The sequence below is a fragment of the Poecilia reticulata genome, linkage group LG8, assembly GCF_000633615.1.
Source record: "Poecilia reticulata strain Guanapo linkage group LG8, Guppy_female_1.0+MT, whole genome shotgun sequence".
Classification (NCBI taxonomy): domain Eukaryota; kingdom Metazoa; phylum Chordata; class Actinopteri; order Cyprinodontiformes; family Poeciliidae; genus Poecilia; species Poecilia reticulata.
This window is the reverse complement of record NC_024338.1, coordinates 10,176,646-10,201,238: the sequence shown is the minus strand read 5'-3', so window position 1 is coordinate 10,201,238 and position 24,593 is coordinate 10,176,646. Positions and strand designations below refer to the sequence as shown.

The 24,593-nt window shown below is 40.4% G+C and overlaps 1 protein-coding gene across 1 annotated transcript in view; it reads right to left on the bottom strand.

Annotated features, from left to right (window-relative positions):
* llgl1 (LLGL scribble cell polarity complex component 1) overlaps positions 1-24,347 on the bottom strand; it is a 36,612-nt gene extending 12,265 nt beyond the window's left edge. The window contains exons 1-12 of the mRNA XM_017306115.1: positions 23,932-24,347; positions 19,991-20,088; positions 7,750-7,831; positions 7,476-7,636; positions 7,249-7,395; positions 4,770-4,932; positions 4,522-4,657; positions 4,281-4,335; positions 3,722-3,876; positions 2,383-2,603; positions 1,228-1,295; positions 1,106-1,183 (exon numbers count right to left, since the gene is read on the bottom strand). Coding sequence (XP_017161604.1) covers positions 1,106-1,183; positions 1,228-1,295; positions 2,383-2,603; positions 3,722-3,876; positions 4,281-4,335; positions 4,522-4,657; positions 4,770-4,932; positions 7,249-7,395; positions 7,476-7,636; positions 7,750-7,831; positions 19,991-20,088; positions 23,932-24,012 — 1,445 coding nt within the window. The 5' untranslated portion in view covers positions 24,013-24,347. The remainder of the gene's footprint in view (positions 1-1,105; positions 1,184-1,227; positions 1,296-2,382; positions 2,604-3,721; positions 3,877-4,280; positions 4,336-4,521; positions 4,658-4,769; positions 4,933-7,248; positions 7,396-7,475; positions 7,637-7,749; positions 7,832-19,990; positions 20,089-23,931) is intronic.
* Positions 24,348-24,593: the final 246 nt, after the last annotated feature.

The following is a 24,593-nucleotide window of genomic DNA, read 5'->3' as shown; positions in this document are numbered from 1 at the left end:
TTTTTTTTTTTAAGACGAAAATGTTTCAAATGTTTTGTCTTTGATCTTTTTGTGGTGGTAGCTTTTCTAGCTGAATTTAGCATTTTATTTCTTTGTTCTTCCCAAATAGAAATGTACATTTCCAGCATAGAGACTGAATCTTCTACTGTCTATTTATAAAAAAAAACACAAAAAAACCCCTCCAAGATATTAGAAGATCTTACGATGCTGATAAATGTTGGGTAAATATTGTAATAATAATATCCTTTCTCTTTCTCATATCTGCTTCCATCATTTGTGACTTTTTGCCTTTGCAGCTAAGACATCGTCTACCTGGATAAATATTATACTAACATTAAAAATACAAGTTTCTAACACTTTGAATTCAACTGAACTCCAACTATCCTAATATTGCATAAACAATATATTCACAATATGCTTGGCAGCCTTTAATTTGTAGCTTAACTAAAATATTAGCACCGACCAATCAGGTTTCTTTATGCACAAAGAATCGCAAGAGCGCAAAATATTCAACAAAATTTCATATTCAATCTGCTCAGTTTTTATACTTTCTTAATGGGGGATTTATGAAACTAGTGCATGGAACATGTTAAAAGTCAAAAATTCAGGGCGTCCAGTTTGCACRGGCTGGTTATCAGTCTCAATTATTAGCAAAGCTGTAAAGCTGCAGTTTGAAAACCACTGAAATATTCCGTCGTTCGTTCCTGTGGTTTGGTTCAAAGTCCTTCCAGTGGGACGAGGTAGAAAGAGCGAGCCAGAGCGGCCGGGGCTTTCCCAGACTTTTACAGGGCGAAAGTAACRCTGCCTTTCTGTCTGTTCTGCTGCTGTGCACTGCCAGACAGCTGGCTGAAACGAAGCTGTTACAAGAAAACACAAACTKCCAYGGACTTCCAAGTCGACGCATCAAACTCAAAACTACAACGATACATTTCACAGATAAAATTAAAGCAGAAATCTGTTTTTGTGTTGAATGGCAGCGTAAAAACTGCTTCACACTCTGGTTTCTGATTAAATTGATCATTCCATGAAAAGCTAAAACCAGACCAAGTCCAACTCCTGRCAGGTTTAACCATCCTGACAGTCGGATCGGCTTGTCGGATCTGACCAGAGGTTCCGGCTGCTCTTGTCGTTGTTCCTCCTCTTGAGCGTCAGAAATGGCGTGGAAAACGTGCTCTTCTTTATGCTGCGTGTTAAACTGAGGCTTAGTAAGAGTGTTAAAGCACAAACCCGGTCAAAAGCAGCTCTTGATGTTTGGGTGGAGGCGCCAGATTCTTTCCTCCACATATGGGCCAGCTCTGCACAAACAGGGGAGAAAAAAAAAGAAAAGAAAAGGAGTTGGGGCAAATTAGGACCCTAAAAAAAGCAGCAGTAATTGTTCGCTTACTAAATTGCCCAGAACAAATAAATGCTTCTGCTTTGTTTTCCCCGTCGTCGTGACGTCAGCTYGAACGTTTACTGCGGTGAGCATATTCTCCRCTCTTCTGCTGCCTCCAGTCTCTCTGGTTTTGCCGCACGCAGAACCAACAAAGAGCAGCGATTTACGAACGCAGCGGCRGCAGCTGTTTGTGTCCGTCTGCCACCAATCAAWCAGCTGATCCAAGCTAAAAGACTGACGGCTAACACCTGCCGTTTAAGCTAAGCTAGGGACTAGGCCTGTTGCAATAAATCAGTTAATCACTCAATAATTTACATTTGCATGATTTGTTTTGATCTTTTTTCTCTTGWTCTACCAAAAACTGGATGACAAAAGTCTTCAGTCTGGTGGCACTTCGGTCTGAACTAGTCGCTTGCTTGAAGGACAATCTTCATAATTCATTTTATTTGTAGTTTCTGTTTTGTTTATTTTGTCCCAGTAAAACATTCATTAGAAATTAATTGATGAATGAGTTCTTGCATCGCTATGCCAATACCAGTATAWTACTTGAAAATGGCCTCAAAACAACAACATTACTGTTTATCGCAATAAMCTCTGGAACAATTTGTCGTCTAGCAACATTTKTTATCGTGACAGGCCGACTAAGAATGCATCGTGTTTGTTTCCTCTTCTTAAGATCAGAAAGTTTAACTCAACCAGCTTAACTTTTACGGGTTTTAATGTGATCCTACACATTAAAACCCCTGAAGAAACAAGGCTTCTCTCTATTCAGATTTCTTTTGAACTTTAAAATAAACCCAAACATAGAGAGTTAACCACGCTCCATTCCAACACRTCAGGTTAAGCCGTTTACCTTGGATTCCCACAAACTGATTATCCGGATTACACATCTAACCCACTTTAAAAACCAACCCTGGTGTTTACAGCGACTTGCCAACAGATAAATCTTCCTTTAAGCCTGCTGGGTTTGAAGAAAAGGCCTTTTTCCTCCGCCAGCGGCTCCTCACCATGTGTGTGTGCTGCCGGCTCCGCTGCGCCTTGCCCGCGTTGATTAACCTCTCCCAGAGTTTAGGAGGCACGCTGGAGATGTGGCAGGAGCAGGTGATGGCTGAAGAGTGGAGGGGAGCGAGGTAGGGCGTGGGCAGGGTGGGCCACCCTGGGGTCTGCAGGTCAATCACAACCAGCTCCTCTTCCAGCAGCACCACTAAAGCCGACGGGTCGTCGAACTCTGGGAGGGGGGAGAGAGGAAAAACTGATTGGAGAGAGAAGGGGAATAAAACACATCTTAATAAAATAGAAGCTTGATGAAAAGTGATGCAGTGTCTGGTTCAGGAGTGTGTGTGTGTGTGTGTGTGTGTGTGTGTGTGTGTGTGTGTGTGTGTGTGTGGTGAAGCATGAAGCACTAATGGCAGCTGCACTTCACGCCTTAATCTTCCTCCAAACTCTCTAATGGCCTTGCTTCACCAAGTTACACCAATTACTAGTACATGTTTTGTTTTTATTAAAATAAACCTTTTCCTTCCACTAAACTTTCCATCAATATGTTTGCATCTAGAACTCRAAACAGCTTCTATACAAATAAAATTGTTTGTACCTTATGGAAGGTGTTAACGACCGTCTGGTGAATTTTTTTTGCGTGGCCTTAAATGATATTTACATTTTCTGAGAAAATTCACGTAAATTTTTAACTTCATAAAATATTCTGTTCATAAATGACACTGGGTTACAAAAAAATAGATTTTTTGGAAGTTGTCTATGTTTTTCCAATTTTGCATTAGGACAATTTTGCAATCTAAAGATGACAMATTTTTCTCAATCAGGTTTTTATTCTAATCTGACTCAGGAAAAGCCGATCTTCTGACTAAATTGGTTACATTTTTGTGACRTTATCAGTTCATTTCCGTTAATATTACTCTTTGTATGTTTTCTAACAAAGTGTATTAATGAAATGTTACAAACGTGGATTTCTGTAAGTTGAATAATAAACACTGATGAGRGTTAGTGCATGTAAATTGAACATCACGTCTTCATTGTGTAAAATTCTCCGTCTCTCTTCTGTCCTGATGGAGTCTCTCCTCCTGCTCATCACTCACTGATCCCAGATTCTCAGGAAACCGATCCACATGTGAGAACAAGTCCTGCATTTTRATGCTCATGTTGCATCCATAATTCAGAAAGTTGACCCCATTGAGCAAAACCATTGTTATTATTGGATTCAGCTCCTCAAAATGACCCTAAAACCCCCCAAACAATTTGTTTGTAAAATGTTGAGCTTCACTTTTAAAATCATTGAATAAATTCAAGTAGACGGCGTTGTAAATTCTCTAACGAGGGTGGGACCGTCACCTCTGTCCGGCTCCATGCTGTGGATGGTGAAGAAGTCGATGACWCGGGATGTGAAGTCCAGAGTGACGTGCTCCTTGTCCTGCTGGATGGTCAGACAGTGGCGGTCGCCGTAGCTGGCTCTGGGCATCCCTCCGCTGTACAGCAGCACCGGAGAACTGAGATACAAAATTGTAGTGAATATTACCAGGCTGACTGTCGTTTTACTACAAGTTACTCTCAGGACGGGAGAAGATAAACAGACAATCAGGAAAGTAGCGTGTTGATGCATTTCCATGGTCCTGAAGGGCCATACTCCTCACAGTGACGTTGTGATGACTGGAGCAATTTGACTGTGGATAAATTTACTTCAAAAAGATCCAGGGGTTTCAACTCCCTTTTACKAACAAAAAGGGTTTCTGCAATTTCAATCGATTGTTTCAATTAGAAGCCGTTTTGTTTCAAGTACAAAAATCCCTGACCACAAAGCAGMTGTTAAAACGCCAACTGTTTGTGCTCCGTTATGGCAGAAATTTGAGACAGTTTCGACATCAAACACATCAACTAAAACWAAAACACTCACCCCGTCTGTGAAGTCCTCCAGAGGATTTTGTTGATGGCTTTGCAAGGAAACGGACCTGCGAGRAAAACCCTGCAACTGTGAGAATGCAAACTAAAATCCCTCACATCTTTTAGTCCAAACAACAGAAACATCTCATTAAAAAAAAAGACACCATTAAGCCAAGTTTAAGTCTAGAACTTCCACAAAACACGACTGAACTAATAAACGACGTAGCCGCCGCGTCTGTCTATACATGTCTCACCATACGGGATGGTGGATGACGCTGGCTGGTGAGTGCAAGAGTTGCCACTGGTAATGGGCCACACAGCGTATCCTCCATCGTTATGGGAACTGACGAACAGGCTTCCAGAGCGTTCCCACACCAGGCTCTCCAGCTGCTGCAGGAAGGTCACCACAAACACACACAACCACCAGGCATGAACACACAGGGAGGAAAAATAATAATGATGATGATGATGATGATGTGACCCATCTTTGAGTTTTAAGTACCTGCTTGCCGAGGAACAGCTGGTCAGCGTGGCGAGTGCCCAGATCCCACAGGACCACCAAGCCGCGGCTGTAGCCAATCAGAATCTTCCCTGGCTGCTGAGGATGCTCTTGGAGGGATTCAACCGGACCCAATGACTTCCCACATCTGTACTCATCTGGCAGACTGTGCAGGAAAAAAAAAAAAAAAAGGAAAACGTCTGTTAACTTTTGCCAGAAAACGATGGGGTTTGAAAGCTGCCCAGGAAACGATGAACTGATTACTTAAGCAACCCGTTTAATGCGACCCCTCAATTATAATATACATTATAATAACCTGGTTTGACTAGGACAGCAAGTGTGTACATATCCACAAACATATGAGGGGAACTATGTGTAAATTTCAGGATGAAATATTTATATTAGTACTTGGACAAATTGAAGCTCGTATCATCTTTAAAGGCCCAAAAATAATGTAAATAAATTAAAAGATCCAAAATACCACAACATCCATAATCAGAACAGGATGCAGCAACAACTCCACAGAAAGGGAAATATTATAGAGAGTATAAACTCTTAGAGGTGATGAAAACAACAGAGCTTCTCACTTTACTCCAATTTCCAGAAAACAGTTCAAACTCGTATGAAATGATCAAAGAGCAGAAGTCATCTGTGAGAGACAAGGCTACAACGCAGCCTGTCAACATCGAGATGAAGCAGAGTTGCAGCTTGTGGATCAGACAGACATTCCTCTGAGGCAACGGAGGAATGTGGAGCAGGACACACCCTCGAGATGTCAGAGGATTCCCTCGGCCAAGGAAAAAGATAGAAGAAGGAGGAAGAGGGAAAAAAGCAGCAGAGGGGGGAAGAAAACCAAACCACTGAGGTTTTCTGGACTCTTCAGTATTGATGAAGCAAAGCCAGTCTGTCCACTCCTCGCCACACACACACACACACACACACACACACACACACACACACACACACACACACACACACACACACACACACACACACACACAAAACATCTGACTGCTGTGATGGAGCTCACAGAGGAAGATCCTCTCCGCACGCAGAGAGGCAGAAACATTCCTAACAAAACATGCCATTGTCTCCGCCTGTGTGCTCACAAGTATTTTTGGGGAATCCAGCATCCCGTTGCAGAATCCTGGTGATGCGCCATAGACCTGTGTGTGTGTGTGTGTGTGTGTGTGTGTGTGTGTACGCACGCATGTTTTTGGATTCGCATGCACTCGCTTCCCTCTGCATGTGCGCGTTTGGATATTCAGCTGAAACACTTCCCCGACCGGAACACCGAGTTTTGGCAGCTGGTACAAAGCATCACTGTCTGAAATCGCCATTCGTTTGCACTCACATATACACACATGCGCACACACAGCTTATCAAGGCCTTCATTACGCCTCAGTCCTGCTGGCTCCTCTCTGCCAGCCTACGTTAATGAGGGATGGCTAAGCAACAATTTAAAAAAAAAAGGCATCCTAAACTTTTTTATTAACAGCGGGCATTATTCGCAACCAAAACCCGATTCTGACAGAGACATCATCCGTACTCATCCACATGCCCATGTTAGCATAYGACAACAAATTACAATTTTGTTTTACATTTTTTGATCAAATAAGGTAAAAACAAGTTTAAAAAAAAAGGAAGAATGTCTGTCTTGTGCTCCATCGAACCTCTTAAACCTGACCTGCCTGCTGCTGCGAGGAACAACACAGATATTTGGATCAGCAAGTGTGTGTGTGTGTGTGGCCTGCTCAGCTGGACACGAGCAAAGGAGACTGAACTGTTTAAAGTTTAACAGAAACCATACTGTGACAGACAATAAGAGAAAACAAGGACAGATTGGATAGGATGTTTTAACAGATAATCATTTTGGTTTTCTGTAATGTCAAGAAATTAACCACTTAGACGCATGTAAAAAAAAACAAATAATGTCATTGAAATAAACAAACATTTCAGTCATTTATTTCGTAAAATTAAAAATGTGGCAGACTGTTCAGACTACTGGATTCAATCTTGTGAATAAAATGTTTAGTGGAAGGAAAAGCAACAGAAACAAGAGAAGCTCAACCTTAAAGAGCTACTTCACACGTATTCAGGACATTGGCTACAAATGCCACGATTGCTTTATTAAACCATCTTCAGAGATGTCAAAAGAAAAAAAGACTGGACTGTTGTGGTTCAGTGGTTCAAGGTCCTCTTTTTCAGTTAAAAATAGACATACTTTCCAGTATGCTCATATTTCTATATTACATAAGCAGAAGTAAACACTTTAAATATATCACTGCGTGTGTAAAATAATCTAGAAACTATACATTTCACTTTTTAAATTCACTTCTTAGTCATATTATAATGTAGAATAATGCAGCTGACACTCATGTTGTCCTTCAAACCTAAATCTGGACATGATGCTCATATTCATCTTTTATATTGAGCTTCATTTATGAACAGAACCTGCTTCTCATTTCTCAGACTGTCTCACCTCTGGGTGACCTGGTCCTGCAGCAGCGTCTGGCTCTCCCTTAACTCGAGGCGGGGCAACTCCACAAAGTAAACGCCTCCTCCTTCTGTTCCGACGCAGAGCAGGTCACATGACTTCAGCAAGAGGAGGACAGTCACATGCGTAGCGCTGACACAGAGGGCAAAAAAAAATTAAAAAGCTTAAAGACAATCAGAAGCTACAGTCCTCCATGGTTTTTCTCCTCCTACCTGCAGCTCTCAATCCCTGGCCTTCCAGGCAGAGTGTAATTATCCACTTGTTTAAGACAGACTCCGCCCTCTTTCTTTGCTCCGCCCACTTCTCTGTGGAGCCCCACCACCAGTTCCCAAAGGTGAATTGTGTTGTCATCCAGCAGCGACAGGAGACGACCCTAAGACACAGAAATAACTCCATGAAATTCATTTGAAAGAAGAAGAATATTACAAACAGAAAGCAAGATGATGTTTTTTTTTTKTTKKTTKKTTTTTTYTTCCTAACRCTCACCTGACCAGGAAGGAAGTGGATCTGAGTTACTGCGGTGGTGTCTTTGTGTAGCCCTGTGAACTCGACTCCAGGAGCCCCGTAGCTGAAAGGTTCTGGTCAAGGAAATCCACAACTCAGGAAGCATTTCTGTGTTCATTTACTTACGATAATTAAAACAAAAATCTGCTCTTCTGGTGTCTTGAAATGACACTAGAAGCTTCGTGCTTCCTAATGAGAGCGAATGGACCTTTGGGAAAAAAAAAAAAGAGTTCAAGGTAGAAGAAGAAAAAAAGACAACAAGTCTCTTAATATTAGATGTTTAGATTAATATTAATATAAAAATAGCGATTACAAAAATCGTGTCTAAATTTTCAAAAAGCATTAGGACTCATGGTGTTAAAACTAACTTCAACTTTTTTGAACTAATTCTGTTTTAACTAGCAACCTGYGAGTATCATGTAAACTGACTGAAATTAGATGTTTTTCTGTCACTACCAGGCATTCAACACACAAGTCTTCTTTACCCATAAAAAGCTCACAATTTTTTAGACAAACGCAGAAATCAGGAGGTCAAATGGAAAATATTCAGCAGTTCAACAGACACAGACTATGGCTGATTTTAATTTTATATTAAGTCCATGTTTCAAAAAGAAAGTTAATGTTATKCAATTGCTAAAACTGTAATGTGATCAATAAGCTATAAAGTTTTATCATAAATAATATCCTTGTTTTAATGTAAGCAAGGAGATCATATTTTACATTTTAGTTTATTAAGATTTTCTTCTTTTAAATATGTTTCTGTATGACAAGTCATTTTTCTTGATACCCGTGTGTAATCCAATCAAATTAGCCAAAATGCCAAGTTACCTGAAATTGTGATGGACCGTTTTAAAAGTTGCGTTCAAACTCAGAATATTACRTGKTAGGTAGGAAGTTTCAACTATATGCAGAAATGTATTGAAATGTGTGCAGAAACTGTGGGAATAAGTTTGCAAGCATAAAGTTTTAATACCAACATTTTTGTTCATTTCTGACCTCCAGCACTGTTTAAACGCTGCACATTTTCTTTTCCATTCATCTTAATGCATCACAGTGCACAACATTGCCAGTGACAATCAGACATTTAACATGATGGTAATTATCCGTGTTTATAATTCAAGTCATTGTGACGACATCTCACACAAAGCTGAGCTTGTAAAAGTAAAAATCTGGATCTAAATGGATTTGACATTTCAAGCCTTTGATAGAGAACATTACTAAGGTCACAATGCGCAAAAACGAAAACTGCACATTCCCCTACACAGTTCATTAATGTAATTATACTCTCCACATAATTTCTATGCGTGAAMACGTAGAAAATATCTGGAAACATTCTCAACATYAAGGCTCCTTAAAAACAAAAATAGAAGCAAAATAAACCAGCCACACACTGAAGGTTACAATCCTAACCTGTAAACTCAAAGTGCCTYGGTGCCTTAACAGGGGAGAAAGTAGAGCACTATAAACAAAGATCATAGCAATTATCAGCACTAGATGACGCACACGCCTGAACCCACTCGTCTCTACGTTTTAGAGTGTGTGTAATTAACAAGGATTTTAACAGTCCTCTTTTTCTTAACGTACTAAAGAAAGCAGAGTTGATCAACTTGGGACGACACTTAAAAACCAGAGCTGCACACTTTGAGAGACGTGTGCAGCTCTCGTACTTACACACTCAAACCCAATGCTTACACAAAACTGGGGGAATCCAAGCAAGCATAAGATACTCATTTTTGTTTTTGGACACAATCGTATTGCTGTTTGCAAGCCGTTCTGAATTGTTTAGGAAAAAGGCGATGCATTATTAAGAGTCCGTCTTTTCTGCTCCTATTCTATGCGTTCGGATAGAAATCAACCTCCATTTTCCTCATTAGTTCTCCTTCTTCCCTCCATTTTGTGTGATACCCATGAACTAAAAACTGTTGCCACCATTCCCCAGTGTTTTAACTCTGACCTTACTACTACTCTCTTACCGCTTTCTAGCCAAAAGAGAGTAGCAACCTTTTAGTTTCCACCTCATGTCCGCCAGCTTGGTCTTCTTTTACTTTTAAATTATTAAATCCCCACCTATTTCGCCGCGACCCGCWGCTGATCCCCCSGGAGGTCRATGAGAGTGTTATACAGGCATTCCTGAGTGTTGTCACTTCCTGGCTCTGTGTTTTATTCACCGCAACAACACATGCCTCAAACAGCTGGAAGTCGAGGTGTCGGAGGAACGCACGGGTCACGAACCGCAGCTCCAGACAAAAAAAGAAACACAAAAGGGCGACTGATGGAGATYAGGTAAGCCGTTATTTTAATACGTCGTTTTCTAAAAGTACTTCGATTAGTTCGCAYGAGACATACGGAGGACTGGACCAGTCAAAGTCCAGATTCAGTTCAAATCAGACTCTGTAAGACTTGAAACGTAAATATTATTAGGGACTCTCCATTCAAACACACACAGCTTGAGCTAATTTGTCAGAAAAATGTGCAAAGCTAATAAAGACAAATCACAAAAATAACCAGCAGCTATAACTGCGGCAAAAGACTTAGACTTACTTTATTGTCATTGCACAAAGACACGGCTGTGAATTTGGAAAAAAAATGTCGTTGCTAGGCTACTGGAGTACAAATAATAATGAAAAACCATMAGTGTGACAATAAATTTCGACTCTGAAAACAGATGCCAGAGTTTTTACGTTTGTAATTGTTAACAAAAGCAGTATACTTTCACTTGCTCCAGTACATGAAATGTATTGAAATGGTCAAAGGGAATACTTTAACGAGACGCTATATTTCCACAAGTGGCAAAAATTCCACCGTCTGGCCTTCATAMCCATCTAAAAAACTGAGAGAAACTGCTTCAAAAGGTTCGTGCTGTGAAGATATGTTTTTAAAATATCCTCAGTCTATTCATTTTAGTCAAACCACTTCATATCAGCTGGAATCAATGAATGAGATACTCGTATTTGCGGCATGCCAATGAGAACAAAGCAAAAACCAAGAAAGTTGAGTTTTTTTTTATTTATTTATCGGATAGCTTGACAGAAAGCAGATGGTCCTCGGTGGTTGGTTTGTTCTGCAGCAAAGTTATGTTGGCCACAGCTCACTCATCACAAATCTATACGGCTCCCAGCACACATCAGACTGGAATGAAGGCAGGGGGCGGGGGAGAGAGGACCACTAATGACTATTCGGGAGTCTGTCACAGCCTCGACTTTTAGCCGCCCTGTGGCACCTCTGGCAGGAACGAGACTGCCAGGATCTCCACTTCCAATCGTCTTCATACCTCACAAAAAATAAATAAATAAATAACCCTCTGGCAGGGAGGCGGCGGTAAAGATAATGATATTTTTACTGCCAGTCAGAGAAACATGAAAGCTGAAGTGTGACACATGATTCACGGCTCTGGGACACACACACACGCACGCACACACGTACTCCGTCGGCTTCCTGGTTGCATTGTGTCAGAGAACAGCTGGTGGAGGGATTCCAGCCATGATGTCAGCACTTCCTCACAACGATTAGGCCTCTGATGCTCTAACACCTCATTAAATGTCTCAGTTTGTCTGATTTAAGCCGCTTCCCYCAGCAAGAGCTGTGCTTATTGGTCAGCATTACAAATCCTCGCTGTTGACACTTTGCCTCCGTTTGTCATCTTGATGTAATTTAGATTGACAAGTTAGACTAATCTCCACAAATCTATGATCAATTATTCCCTCTGAAATGTTTGGCTTTTGGCTAAAATGTAGGTCGTGTTTTTTTCTGATTACACAATTAAAATAATTAATTATCTATATTAGAATATTTTAGCAATAAAAATCAATTGAAAGTTGAGGCATTTCAGAGAAATACAAACAAACAAGACAAAAAAATTACAAATGGAGAATGATACAACTCATTTCTACAACTAGAAATACTCTAAACTAGTTGGACATTCAATTGGCTGCATTAAGATTATTATGTATCCAATGTGACAAGGGACCCTGCAACACATGAGTCAACAATACAGTCTCTCCCACTCAGACTCCAAACTTTATCCCCATGCAAACACGCCACTGACACAGTGTGTCCCCTAATCCGTCACCCAGATCTAACCAGGTCTTAATCCGCACTTCTTACCCTCAACTTATCCAGAAACTATTAAAASTAGGTGCTAAAATGTAAACAAATCACTTTGAGCCATTATGGAGCASAATTATGATGATATATATGTATATATATCTTAAAAACAAACAAAGACAAGTGCAGTTGGCCCGGTGATGCAGAGAGAGAGCAGGGATAAAGCGATTTCACGGTCTGAATACAGACAAACAGAGGGCATTGTCCCCCTTTTGGACTCTCAGCCAACACCCTCGAACACACATAGAAATGTGGTGGAATACCGAGATGGACAGGAAGAGAGGAAGAGGACAACCCCCCGGGACCTAAGAGTCAGTGTACAAGCTGACCACACACAGAAAGACAATCAAGGGAGTGTGGAGAAGAGTTTCAGGGGCGTCTGGAAGGTTTAACTGGTTTGTTCAAAGTTCCTTAGGAAACAAAAGAGTCATGTCTGTCAGACCGGCCAAACAACTACACCCACCAACTGCAGATCAAACCCATCTCTTCTGAGATTTCGTTAAACACAAGCAAAACTTTTATCAGCTTCATGAAAAGGACTACAGATACATTACAAAGACGTTTGTMATTTGTGAAGCATTTTTCCTAAAGCTACATGCATTTTCAAACATTGAACGCACTACAAACTGCAGACAGTAAACACAGATTTAGGTAAAATGTTCAAATTGTTYAATAAAAAAAAGTGGAGATGCTGCAGTGGGGTAGTGGTAAAGCACTGAATCCTCGACGTGGCTGTCACAGGTTYGAGTCCCAGCCTGATGACGGCCACCGCATGTCTCCTCCCTCTCTCATCATCTACTTTCCTGTCTGACCACTCAAATAGACCGCTAGAGCCAATAAAACCTTCCAAATAAAAAGCAAAACCAGTCTCACGGTACAGTGGATCCCCACCTAGTTCAGTATTAGTTGAGTGACATAATCATGGATTTTTCTCTGAGGCGCAACTCCAAATTATTCACAGACAATCCCGCTAATCATTCTTTTTTTTTTCATAAAATCCATTTTAAATATATATAAACAAAAATGCATTTTATATATATATATATATATATATTTATATATCAAACATGACAAAAGAAATGTTGGTGTTTCCTACTCTTTCCAACATATCACAGAGTTCCTCCTTATGTTGTTCATGAGGAAATAACATGACATAATATAAAGAATAAGCTTTAAAATGAATATTTATTTACCCTACTAATAATCTGATTAAAAACTGAATTTCATCAAACAGTAAAAAAAAAAAGCCATATCTTCAATGAAACATAGAAACTGCAGGTGGTAACGTTCCTTCATCCAGAGAGAGAAAAAAAAGGTAGACAGCAAGCTAGCAGCCATCAGCATCCACATTTCTCCACGTTTTCCCGTTTGATTGTTTTCGGATGCTTTGATTTGTCAGGTCAGATAAATGTTTTCTTTTTCATGCAACAACTCACTCATTCAGCGGCACGGCAACTGGGTTCAAATCGGGGGACATCACATATCCCCTCTTCTGTAAAAGCAGGCCCCTCCAGCCGGCTGCCAAGAGTTTGTACGTGTGCGGCCATTTATTTATGAGGGCTTGTGGGTTAGGAGCCCGACACAAACCAAATACACAGAATGTGCAAAAGGTTACGACACAAACGCTTGGGAAAGATCAGGATTTCAAGARTCTTTGCATTACGAGGAATGTAAATTAGGCAAGGGGCCGAGTGGCAGAGACAAAAAGTGAAATATTAAGAGCTAAACTGCAACAAAAACAAACTTGACTTTGTAGAAAGCAAGAACAAGAAACAACAATAGGGTTAAGGCTGGGACTGCTCGAGACCAAATAAAAACATTTACATCATTATTGCAGCACGCTTCTAGTATTTTTTGAGCAAATTACAGAGCATAAAAATTATGGTGCAATGTACTGAAAAACGATTTACTAGAACATTTTGGTGTTCATTCTGCAAATCTGTCATTGCAACAGAAAATGAATATTCTTTAATCTCACACTCATGTCCTCTTGTTGATTGTTATTTTTTTATTTGTATGGACAAATAAATAAAAATGACTACGAATGAAATTACTAAAATGAGCCCTTTTTCCACTAGAGAGTGCCTGACTCAACTTTCAGAGTTTTTTGTTAGGCACTTGACTTTTTTTTTTTTCTTTCTTGCATCTAAATCGCCTGGGTTCCCCCTTCAAGAAACTCTTTGACTACACATTTCATTTAATTGTTCAAACACACAGTGTACTTCAGTTTGCATTTATAAGGAGTGTGGGAACAGTCTTAGCCCTACCACAACAGCTAATTTCTTCAGTCTTCCTTATTTCTGCCCTTGGGGGAACAGCCAATAAGCGCCAAGAAAAATAAATGCAGCTCCTGGATTGGCTGCTTTGCAATGGAAGTCAATGACAACGTTTCAGAAAGAGCAAGAGCCAAGAAGACCTAAACACTGACGGCCTCAAATCTATCAAAAAATAAAAACACAACATTTTGACTTGGGAAAACATTAAGTGGACTGACAAGACAAAAGTGAAAGTTTTTGGAAGGTGTGTGTCCAGTTGCATCCCACTAAGACAGCAAGGCTTTTCAGAAAAAGGAATATACCATCCAACATGCTGGACGTGCTTTCCTACTTCAAGAACTGGACGACTTCCCCTAATCGATGACGYCATCAAGTCTGGTCTTCAACGGAAAATTCTGAGATAGAATATCGGCTCATAAGTTTCTGGTCTCAACGATCGAGTGCAGCACACCATYATGTCTGCCGCTGAACGGATTTGGACAGCTTTTGTGAGCGTCCAGATTGACATGAAGTTGCATGAACTCAAACAGGAAGTTGATGCATGAAAACTGTCCAGTGAGGCTGAATTAAAACAAGAGCAATGGGCTAAAATTCCTCCATTGATAGAGAAAATGTATTGCCAGTCATCACGCTTCATGACAAATGTATCCGTCAGGAGCCAGTTATGAGTACAGGAGAATATCACTTTGCACGCAGAGCCAGGTTTGTTACCACAGAAACCTTTTCTTTAACTTTCACTTCTTCATAAAAGTCCCAATCGTCCACTTGGTTCACCATTGTTAGTATAACCTACAGTAAACCAACAATCAAAGGAACTCAGTACTACACTATAAAGTTGCTATTAGTGACCAGCAGCATATACTAAAGGAAATTCATTCACCAAATATTGAACACATCAACTTAGCACATGCACTAATGTTTTCTTGAATTTTAACAGGTTAAAGAAAGAAAGAAACAAAAGAAGAAATCTACTGGAAGAATAAACTAAGGCCTAAAACTAAAACAGCTGAACTAAGAACAGGAAGAAGACTGTACTTTTTCCATTGAACATTAGTCGGCTGCATGACGTTTCATGAATCATAGTCTGAAAGCACTCCTTTTCTTGGAAATTTTGGTATTTAAACACAAACCGTTTCAGATCAACAMACCGTGGTGATCTGACCACGGTTTGTTGCTCCCTGTCACAGTAAAACTGAAAACAGGACACATTAGTAGAAGAGAAACAAAGTTACAAGTTGGAACAAATAAATTTCACCAAGTTGGACAATTAAGATTCAGCACACGCGACGACAAAACGGGCAGATCTCAAACAGCTGCGTACGACCGGCAAGATAACAGAAAGCACCGTCAACCCCAGCAATCTCTAAACAGCAAGCACCAAAGCTCTGCTGCATGCACGTAWWTATTAGCTCATGTTTAGCTGATACTGAGGATTCATGGTCACAGTTTCAGTCTGATTCACCAACAGCTGAACTTGTATCATGCGATCATTTTTAACCTAAAAAAAAAAAAAAAAGAGCTGGTATTTGATTTGCTGAGGTGCAGACTTTTGAAATCCTCCCGGCTGCAAGCACTCCTCATCCTAGGCAACTGTCCCGGTTGTCTTGGAAACCATTTTAAATGCTCCCTTTATTAAGACTAGACTCAGCAACAAAGCTCTTACTCTCCCCATCCATACACACACACACACACAAAGTGGGGTGCAGTGGGGGGTTAACGCAGGGCAGTGCAACATGCATTCCAGGACAGAAGACAGACTGCTTAAGATCGCCCATCCACCCCCGCACACGATCTYATTCAACACACACACTCACACAGGGGGATGAAAGGGGTGGAATCAAAAAGAAAAACAATATGTTGTCCCTTCCCCTCAGCTGAGCCCCAATCTGTGGTCAAAGCAGTACCTCTCAGGACAGAAAAGCTGACAGTGAGAAAAGAAAGGGAACGAACAAAGTAGAACCTTGTGGAAGACGACGCAAGTGAACAAAATGATAAGAGGGCAAAACAGAAGTTCACACCAAACAAATACCACAAACTCAGACATGTAGTAGAAGTGTATAATATTCAAGACAATTAATCTACTGCACAGGCAAGACCACCTTATGATTGGACCTAAATACTTAAAGGGTGTTATGTGAAAAACCAACATCTSTTTTTCAGGCAAGACGATGTTGACGAATAACTACAAAACCTCCTGATGAACGGCCACCGATGAAACTCCTGATAACTTGTTGGTCTACTTTCTGTGATACTGTCTGCTAATAAGCCACGAGGTCAAAATGTCAGCTGCCYGTTTTCATGTCTGAAAGAGAGACTGTATTGGTTGATGCAGTTTGTGAAATGCTTTAGACCCTGCACTAATCTGCGATTGCTTACGTTGTTTAATGTCTAAAGCATTAATGCAGCAAGAAAACCATTTTTCTGAAATATATTACAAGGATGATTTTCAGAAAAAAAGCTAAGCAAAAAAAAATAAAAATAAAAAAAATAAAATCAAGCTAAAAAGGTACTTTTACATTTTTAGCGTAAATCTAATAATTATTCTACAAATAAAAACTGTTGCAATGATATGTTAACAAATTCAGCAAAGAAAATCCAAAGAATAGAAGTTTTACAGCTTAGTTTTAAGTTTTTAGACCAAGTTTAAGAGCAGCAAGTCTAGTCCAACCTAAATTTAAAGTCGACAATAGMTCAAACAGAAGAGAAGTGAACGAAATTATGTTTTGACTGAGAAGTCAGTAAATCACATCATATTAATGAATAAAATGTAGAAATGAAGTTATGATGCTGCAAATTAAAGGTCAAGCATGTCAACTTACAAACGTTTTGAGAAAACTATCACTTTAAAAGAGTTTTGTCCTTCAGAAAGAGAAACAAACAACAAAAAAATATGGAAAAAAATGAAACATTTTCCACCCTGGAAAACTACATACGTTTCCAGGCTTTTCAAGACTGTAGGAACCCCGGATCTATCTTTACCTGCACAGTCTCTGAAAATTACAGCTTTCACCACAGCAGCATGCCTTGCAACCACACATCAAGTTCCCAGACAATAGCTCCGTGGGGTTAATTACAGAGAGCACAATGCTCTAGTTAAAGCTTCAGTGAGCAGAGGCTTGGTAACAACTAGCTGGAACCATCTAACTTYTCATGATAACCTCCCTTTGCAAGAGGGAGAGAAGTTGATTWATCTTTAAAAAAAAGTGAAGAAACCCAAAGTAAAGTGTGGGATTTATGCGTTTTGAATGCATCATTGGCGAGAGAACAATACATAGTATTTTTGTTTAAAAGCATTTCATAACAAAACCCAGCATTACTGGATTAATCTTTCTGTGCTTGCACACATGCTATTTGTACAAAAGTGAATGATTCCCAAAGCCTTGGCAAACAATATGTTTAAGGTCTGAGCTTTACCAAGCAAGTGATTGACCAATCACTTGGTCAATAGCGTGGTCATTGGTTTAGACTCAGGGGGAYGGATGAAGTTAGTGCAGGACATGCTGCAAAAAATATATATTTAATAAAATAATTACTCCAATTACTACATGGTTTTAGACATAAAGTACATTTTTGAAATTTGTTTTATTTTGAATAATGTACTGTAATCATGGGTTTYGTCATTTAAATGGTTAATGTGTTTTTTTTAAACTATAAAGTAGTGCATTTCCTGTGTTAATACACAAATTCATAGAAGAAATTACCAACTTTTCACCCAGAATATTTCAAAATTTTGCAGTTGATGATTTTTTTTGTTTTAATTTTCAACATTACTTGTACCAGGTTATTTAAAGCCTCACACAAAGTACACATACAGTATTCATATCATTATGTATTGACTTGTGAAAACGGCATCATTAGTTWTGCTACAATGCTCCATAACATTTTCCTGGATTGTAAAAGTCCAGGTTCTGTGTGGACAACTTTCCCACATCCCCAGCAGAGCTGAAACCTCATTAGAGATGGGCTGAGAAGTCAGTGTTGTGTTTTATGGCTTTAATTGAACATAGGTGTAGCTTTACAGTGGGGCCATTTCTCCTCTTTCCTCCTCCCCAGTCTTTACAGCCTCTGTTTATCTCCATCCGTCTCTGGGGTGCGAGAGCCTGGTACCACCAGCCTCCCTTTCTCTCTCTCTCTCTCTCTCTTAAAGCTGCGCCTCAAAGAGTCGATTCTCCACTCTAATGCATCTGCAAGCGCAGGCTGCAGCCTCCTTTCACACATGGATAAATGTGGACTGTAGATCCATARCCMGYTACTACAAATGCAAATCAAAACACTTCTCTACTCTGCATATCAGATGTTCACATGTACAATGTACACGCTACAACTSTATATATGAACCTCAAAACATTCRAGAGTTTTATTTGGTAGGATCATCCTAATCAGAAACGAAYCCATCCACAAAACCGCTTCGGGTCTCGCYCTGGAAGTGTTGCTGAAGCCCTGACAGCGTCGACTGCAGCAGAGATAACAAGGAAGACAACATCACCAAGTGCACGAGTCTGTGAGCTGTTAGCATTTCTGACATAACTGAAAGCCTGGGCCAAATTATAGTTTTGGTGCAATGCATGTGACGAGCCAAACCTGTGCTTTTCTCAGTGCAGCTTCGCTCGGTGCTCCTAATTATCTTGTGCTGCTCAGATGGATCAGAATCCGGTAGTGTCCCATGGAACAGCTACAGGTAGGATAACCCAGAAGAAAGACGAAGTGCTTTTGTGGAGAAATAATCTTAACGCTATTGCATTTCTTTACAAATTTAAGAGAGGGGATCCTCCTCGGATTGGTTAATATGCACATCCCTGSAGCGGAGTTCACATGCATGACCAGGAAACAAGGCTAAATGCTTCAACAACTTTAGTAAACAGCGACAGATCAGTGCTGTTCTCCTCACTTAAGTGGTGCAGACAGTGCAACTTCCCACAGAGTTCACACACACACACACACACACACGTCTCAGTGCTCCACCAGACCAATGTTACATAAACGACACTTCTACAATCACAGCTGATCGGCATTTCCTCACAGTTTCAAAGAAAAAAAAAACAAACAAAAAAAACTAAGCAGTGAAGCATCATCTATGCTTGCATAAATGGTAAGTAAAGAAAACATCTCATAGCTCAATAGGTCAGCACTTGATAGCGCACAACTGAACACAGGTCTTTGGCTGCATCTCAGAGCTGATGTGGAGATAAGAGGCAGCCTGCTAAAGGGATGCAAACAGACAGCAAAGGAAGGAAATCAGCTTCCGCACTCAGTCTGGGGTTTTTGTTTATGATCCCGAGCCTCAGACATTTAACTTTCCTGAATGGTTTGACCCTAAAATATAATTTTATATTCTCAATGACATTTCTCTCATTAACTTTGAGGATTCTATTCTAGTACTTAATAAAATGACAAGTGTGCGACTGGAAGACTGATAGCTCAAGGATTCAAGTAAAAATAACTTGCATTGCTTTACAGMAGTGTTAATACCCTTTCAGTCCCATTGTAACCAAAACCTTCAATGGGTTTTACGTAACAGATCAAAACATTGCACAACTGTAGCCCCGTTTCCATCAATATTTTAATTTTRAAGTTTCRCATTAGAAACAGTTGATAGAAACTAGTTGTGTAWAGCTGGAAGACACTTAGTCAACAAGCCTTGCAGACTTAATAAAATGCTGACTCCGTCATTCCACTTCACAATAATACCSTACACTGTGATGGTCTATCACATTAAAATGACAAAACRTATAAAAAAGTGGCCTGAGTACTTTTGTWCCAAAGGTCTCRGCTGAGGAGCAACGACAWTCAAAAAATAAAAAAGGTAAACACAGAAACAGAAGCTCACCAGCGATAAAGGATACATTTTAATGGCTCCTGACTTTGTGCCAATGGCCATCAGCTGCAGCTTGGGGTCAAAGGCCAGAGCACTGGGCTGATGGGGGAACCCATGCTCCACAGTCTGGGAGGAGGAAGACAGAGGAGAGGAGGGGAAAAAATGACACAAGATGACACAGCAAAGACACAATAATWCACCGTATAAACCCGCCTAAAACACGTCCACCTCTTTTTCCAAGTTAGACTTTTTCATCAGCGAGGCGTCTAAAAGGGAGGACCGCTTTAATAAAGTCAGAGGAAACTTTTTAAAAAAGGCCACTGAATGGCAGCCCCCGACACTTTATTGCCATGTTCTGCAGACCTTGTTAACTGGGATTAGCATCAATTCACAGGCTTATTYCCCCCCTGTGCCCGTGGCACGGCATGGCAGACAGCTGGGAATGCACTTAGAGCTGCAGAGAAGAAGCGAGCAGATTCTGGAAAAAGCGTAAAAGACCGTCCCAGGTCTTCCCTCTTGGAAGTGACGTGACGTGAAAGCGTCGATGCTTTCTGCCTTTAGCCGACTGCACACAAATGCAGTCGCATCAAAGTACGCCTCCCGTGGACGGACCACCTCTGTGACAGTCGCAGCAGCTGGTACCGAACAGTAAAACAAGCGCGCTGTTCCAACAAAAACAAACAGTCTGTGGACTTTAAACACGATACGCCATTCAGACGAACCGACTCTACACGACACTGAGGTGCCTCACCACACACACACACACAATCAAAGGCATTTACTTATAGGGTGTCTCTGCAGACATCTTGCTTAGATGAACAGACCAGCATTCACAGATATTCAATAGAGTCCAACGAGACCAAGGAATGTAATAAAGTTTGAAAAACAACAAGGATATTCAGAAATGTGAGGAGAAACTCAAGAAGAACCGCTATAGGCTAAAATCTAAAACATCTGTTTGCCTCAATACAATAAAACATAAAAGACATTTCAGATCCCATCACTATTAGTTGGACTTCCTTTGAAAAATTAGCAACATCAGCTTTTCTGAAGCTTAGAAAGATTATCTGGATAATGTGAGAAAAATCCTGTCTCAACTTTTCTCTTCAGCTGCTGTTCAGACATGCTTGTTAAAGCTGGATGTGCATCAAAATATGCTTACTTTGCTCTCATTGCCCTCCACTCTGTAGGCATGGGCATCTCTGCCACTAAATAGATTAGACATGCACATTACGGGCAGTTCAAGTCCTCCCAACTAGTCAACTAACAATCAATATGCAAAGCAGGAACGCACAACACTCTAGATACCATCTTCATCCAAATATTGCGTCCACGCAGTCCTTTCAGGTATCGAGTGCATCAATATTGCAATAGCAGTTCCAGTTCAATATACTGAAGGAAAAAGTAATAAATGTGGACATAAGTTTACATGAAAACGTCACCTTTATGATGCTCGTGTGAAGCATCTTGTGAAAGTCTTCCTCCACCTTGAACTTTTGCAATATTTTGCATTTCAACCACAAATTTCTAAAAAGGGAGTCAATATGAAAAGAACAAAAGTTGGAACAAATGGTTCTCAAAAATCTTATGATTAAAAAAAAAAAAAAAGTTTGCAGTTGTCAACTCAATCTGGAAATGGGTGAAAATATGCCAAACACTATGACCGGTACGATTTTTGCATGTAAACAACGGTTGCTAGGCGATTGCCGGTGTTGCAATGAACTAATCGAGACCTGAATGTTTCACCAAAGTCTTTAAAAAGGTGACGACTCCTCTGGACAGATACACAAGATGTACAGTATTTCACCGGGTTAATCCCACACAGAGATAAACAGGGAGGTCAAGACAAGCAAAGAACCTTTGGACTGACATTCCGACGTGAATTTGATTCTACTTGCAAAGTTTGTAGTGCTCATATTTTCACGTTTAAAAGGACACATTTGAAAGCAGAATAGAAACACAAAGGTAACTTCATACACTGCGGCAGGCGGCCAAAGAAGAGGAGGTCGGGGAGCGTAATGAAAAACAAATGGAGTGCATAAGAGCTTTCCAACTGTGACTAATTGTTTTGATGCTGAAAATGAGAAGGAACGTGCCAAAATCAAATTATGTTGCATTTCCTCGAGTTTTCTGTCTGATCTAAGTTGCATGGAGTTTATTTTAAACGACAATAGTGATCTACACATTTATCTGGCTCCATTCGGGAGAGCTGGTATTGATTAAATGAGTCTTTTGAAATGAAATGTTTGGATTAGGGACGCTCTCTGGAGCACTTTCAGACTCACCCAACATGAGTTCAAGGCCACAACACTGAAAGTTTGGCTCATTTCTGTACAATACATGAGTACAGTTCAGAGATGACTCTGGTGGCCAAGCTGCAGAACCTCCAAAAATTAATCAATATATCATCTCACTGAACCCAAATTAAACAAAGATCTGTGGCAAAATCCTTTTTACGGACACCACAAGTTTCACAGCAGTGCTCAAGCTATTTATCATCTCCTGCAAAGTCTTTTTTTTATTAGCTTTTATCTGATAATCACTACACAATACCATTTCAACTGGTCATTATCCTCAATAATAGATTGATTTTTCTAACTTTTGCCAGTTGTATCTTTTACTTTACGTTGTATTTTCATGCTTGCATGCGAATACAAGGTATTCTCAATGAATACCTTACAGTAAAAAAAATAATAATAAATTACTGAATAAAGTAAAAACTTTTAGCAATATGTGAGAACGATCCATAGATTTCAGGATTTAAGGGAAATTTGGCAACAACCAATAGTCTCCAATGGGAAACTGGAATTACCCAATATCATCGTCTAAGAAGTAATATGTTATTTCAGGTGTATTATTTTTGTTTCCTTCGAGTCCCGGTGCTATCATTTTAAAGTAGCATAGATCTGCCGTTTTCCACGTTTGCGGCAAAGAACATTACACAATCATTTATTTGACATGTTATGAATTTGCACAGAAATAAATCAGGACTGGTTATATGACCACTATCAGCATCACAGGTTGCTTTAGCTTCACCATCGAAAAGAGAATCCATCATGGCTGGAGGACATCTGAGTGAAACTGTCTCAAACGCGAAAGACTTTCAACTCAAATCCTTCATGATCCATGTCAAAATCCATCAAATTCACTCATACCATGTGATGTCAAGAGCAGCAGATCAGCTCGGTTCTCTTATGAAGTCATCGATCCAAACACACAAAGCAGAAACAGCTTTTGTAGTCCTTCAGATTGGCTTTTTCAAACTAGAGTATTCTTTGCAATCCTGCAGTAAAATCCACACTTCATTACAGAACCGTGTTTTAATGTTGCTTTATCTTTGTTAGAGCAAATGATTCAAAACGAGGCAGTTTGAGAAAATGAAGCTGAACTTCAAATTCATAGTTTCACCCTGAGACTGACAGAAGCATGAATGACTGTATGAGTTAACGAGAATAGTTTAAATATCACTTTTGTGTGTGTGTGTGTGTGTGTGTGTGTGTGTAGCTGTCCCCATCTAGATCAAATCATTAACATATGATTCCTGGATCAAACTGCTCAATCTCCTTTATCTGTAATCGCGGATAATCCCCATCAGTGACCAAAAAAGGCATGTAATTAACACCACAAGAGTTTAATAAGTTCCAAACTGTTTTTGCTGTAAACTTTGATAGGAGGTCACATGAAACCACCCCACACCCCACAAACAGTCATCAACAAAGCCCGTCCGAGTCCAGTCTGCACTCAGCCCCATCAATCAGAAGCGGTAACGTCTCTCTGTGTGGGAATCACTACACGTTAACAGCAACACAGAGACGAGCAGCTAGTTTAAATGCTGCAGAGTGATCTCCATTTAAAATGCACTCCGTTTCTAGTAAAACAGACCCGTTCAGTTGCTTTTTTTTTTTTTAGGCAGATCTGTAGAAGACGAGGAACGCCTGTCTCCCTCCCCTCCTTGTCCCGTTACTTTACCTTGTTAAAAGCGAAGAGCTCCTGTTTTATCTTTTCTCTTTGCGGGTCGGTGCCCTGCCGACGAAATCTGAACTTCATCATCTTCGAAGAGGGTAATGGGGAGCAGGCTCGACCGGGTGGGACGGAGGGGAAAACGCGGAGCAAGAAAGCCCGGAGTTATCAGCGGCAGGAGAGGCGCAGCGGACTATGCTAAGCTAGCTAACGGACGAGCCCATGCAGGCTTTAAACGCGGGGCTACAGCTGTAGCTGCTGCTGAGACAACTCTTCTCTACCCTCCTCTCCTCCCGGGGCTGTTTAGGTCGCTGTGGGTTTGACCACAACCCCCTCCCTATCCCAGTTCACACGAAACTCGTCATTCTTAACCAATGACGGCAAAGAAATCTGCAAGAAACCACTCAGAAACACCCACGCGCCCGAGAAATTCGGAGAGGAGTGCTTGTTCTGTAACACGGAGCACACCGACTCGGCGGCGCCGCTACAAAACGTGTATTGGCGACAGTAAAAGGTACGTTGATAACAAAACTAAGCAAACCCCGGATAAGTAGCCAATGAGAGTTTAAAATCAAAACAACACAACACACTGAAATAATCCTATGAGATTTACAAAAACAGCACAAGCGGTTGTAAAATCAATGGTTAAATTAGATTCGATGCTCTGAAAT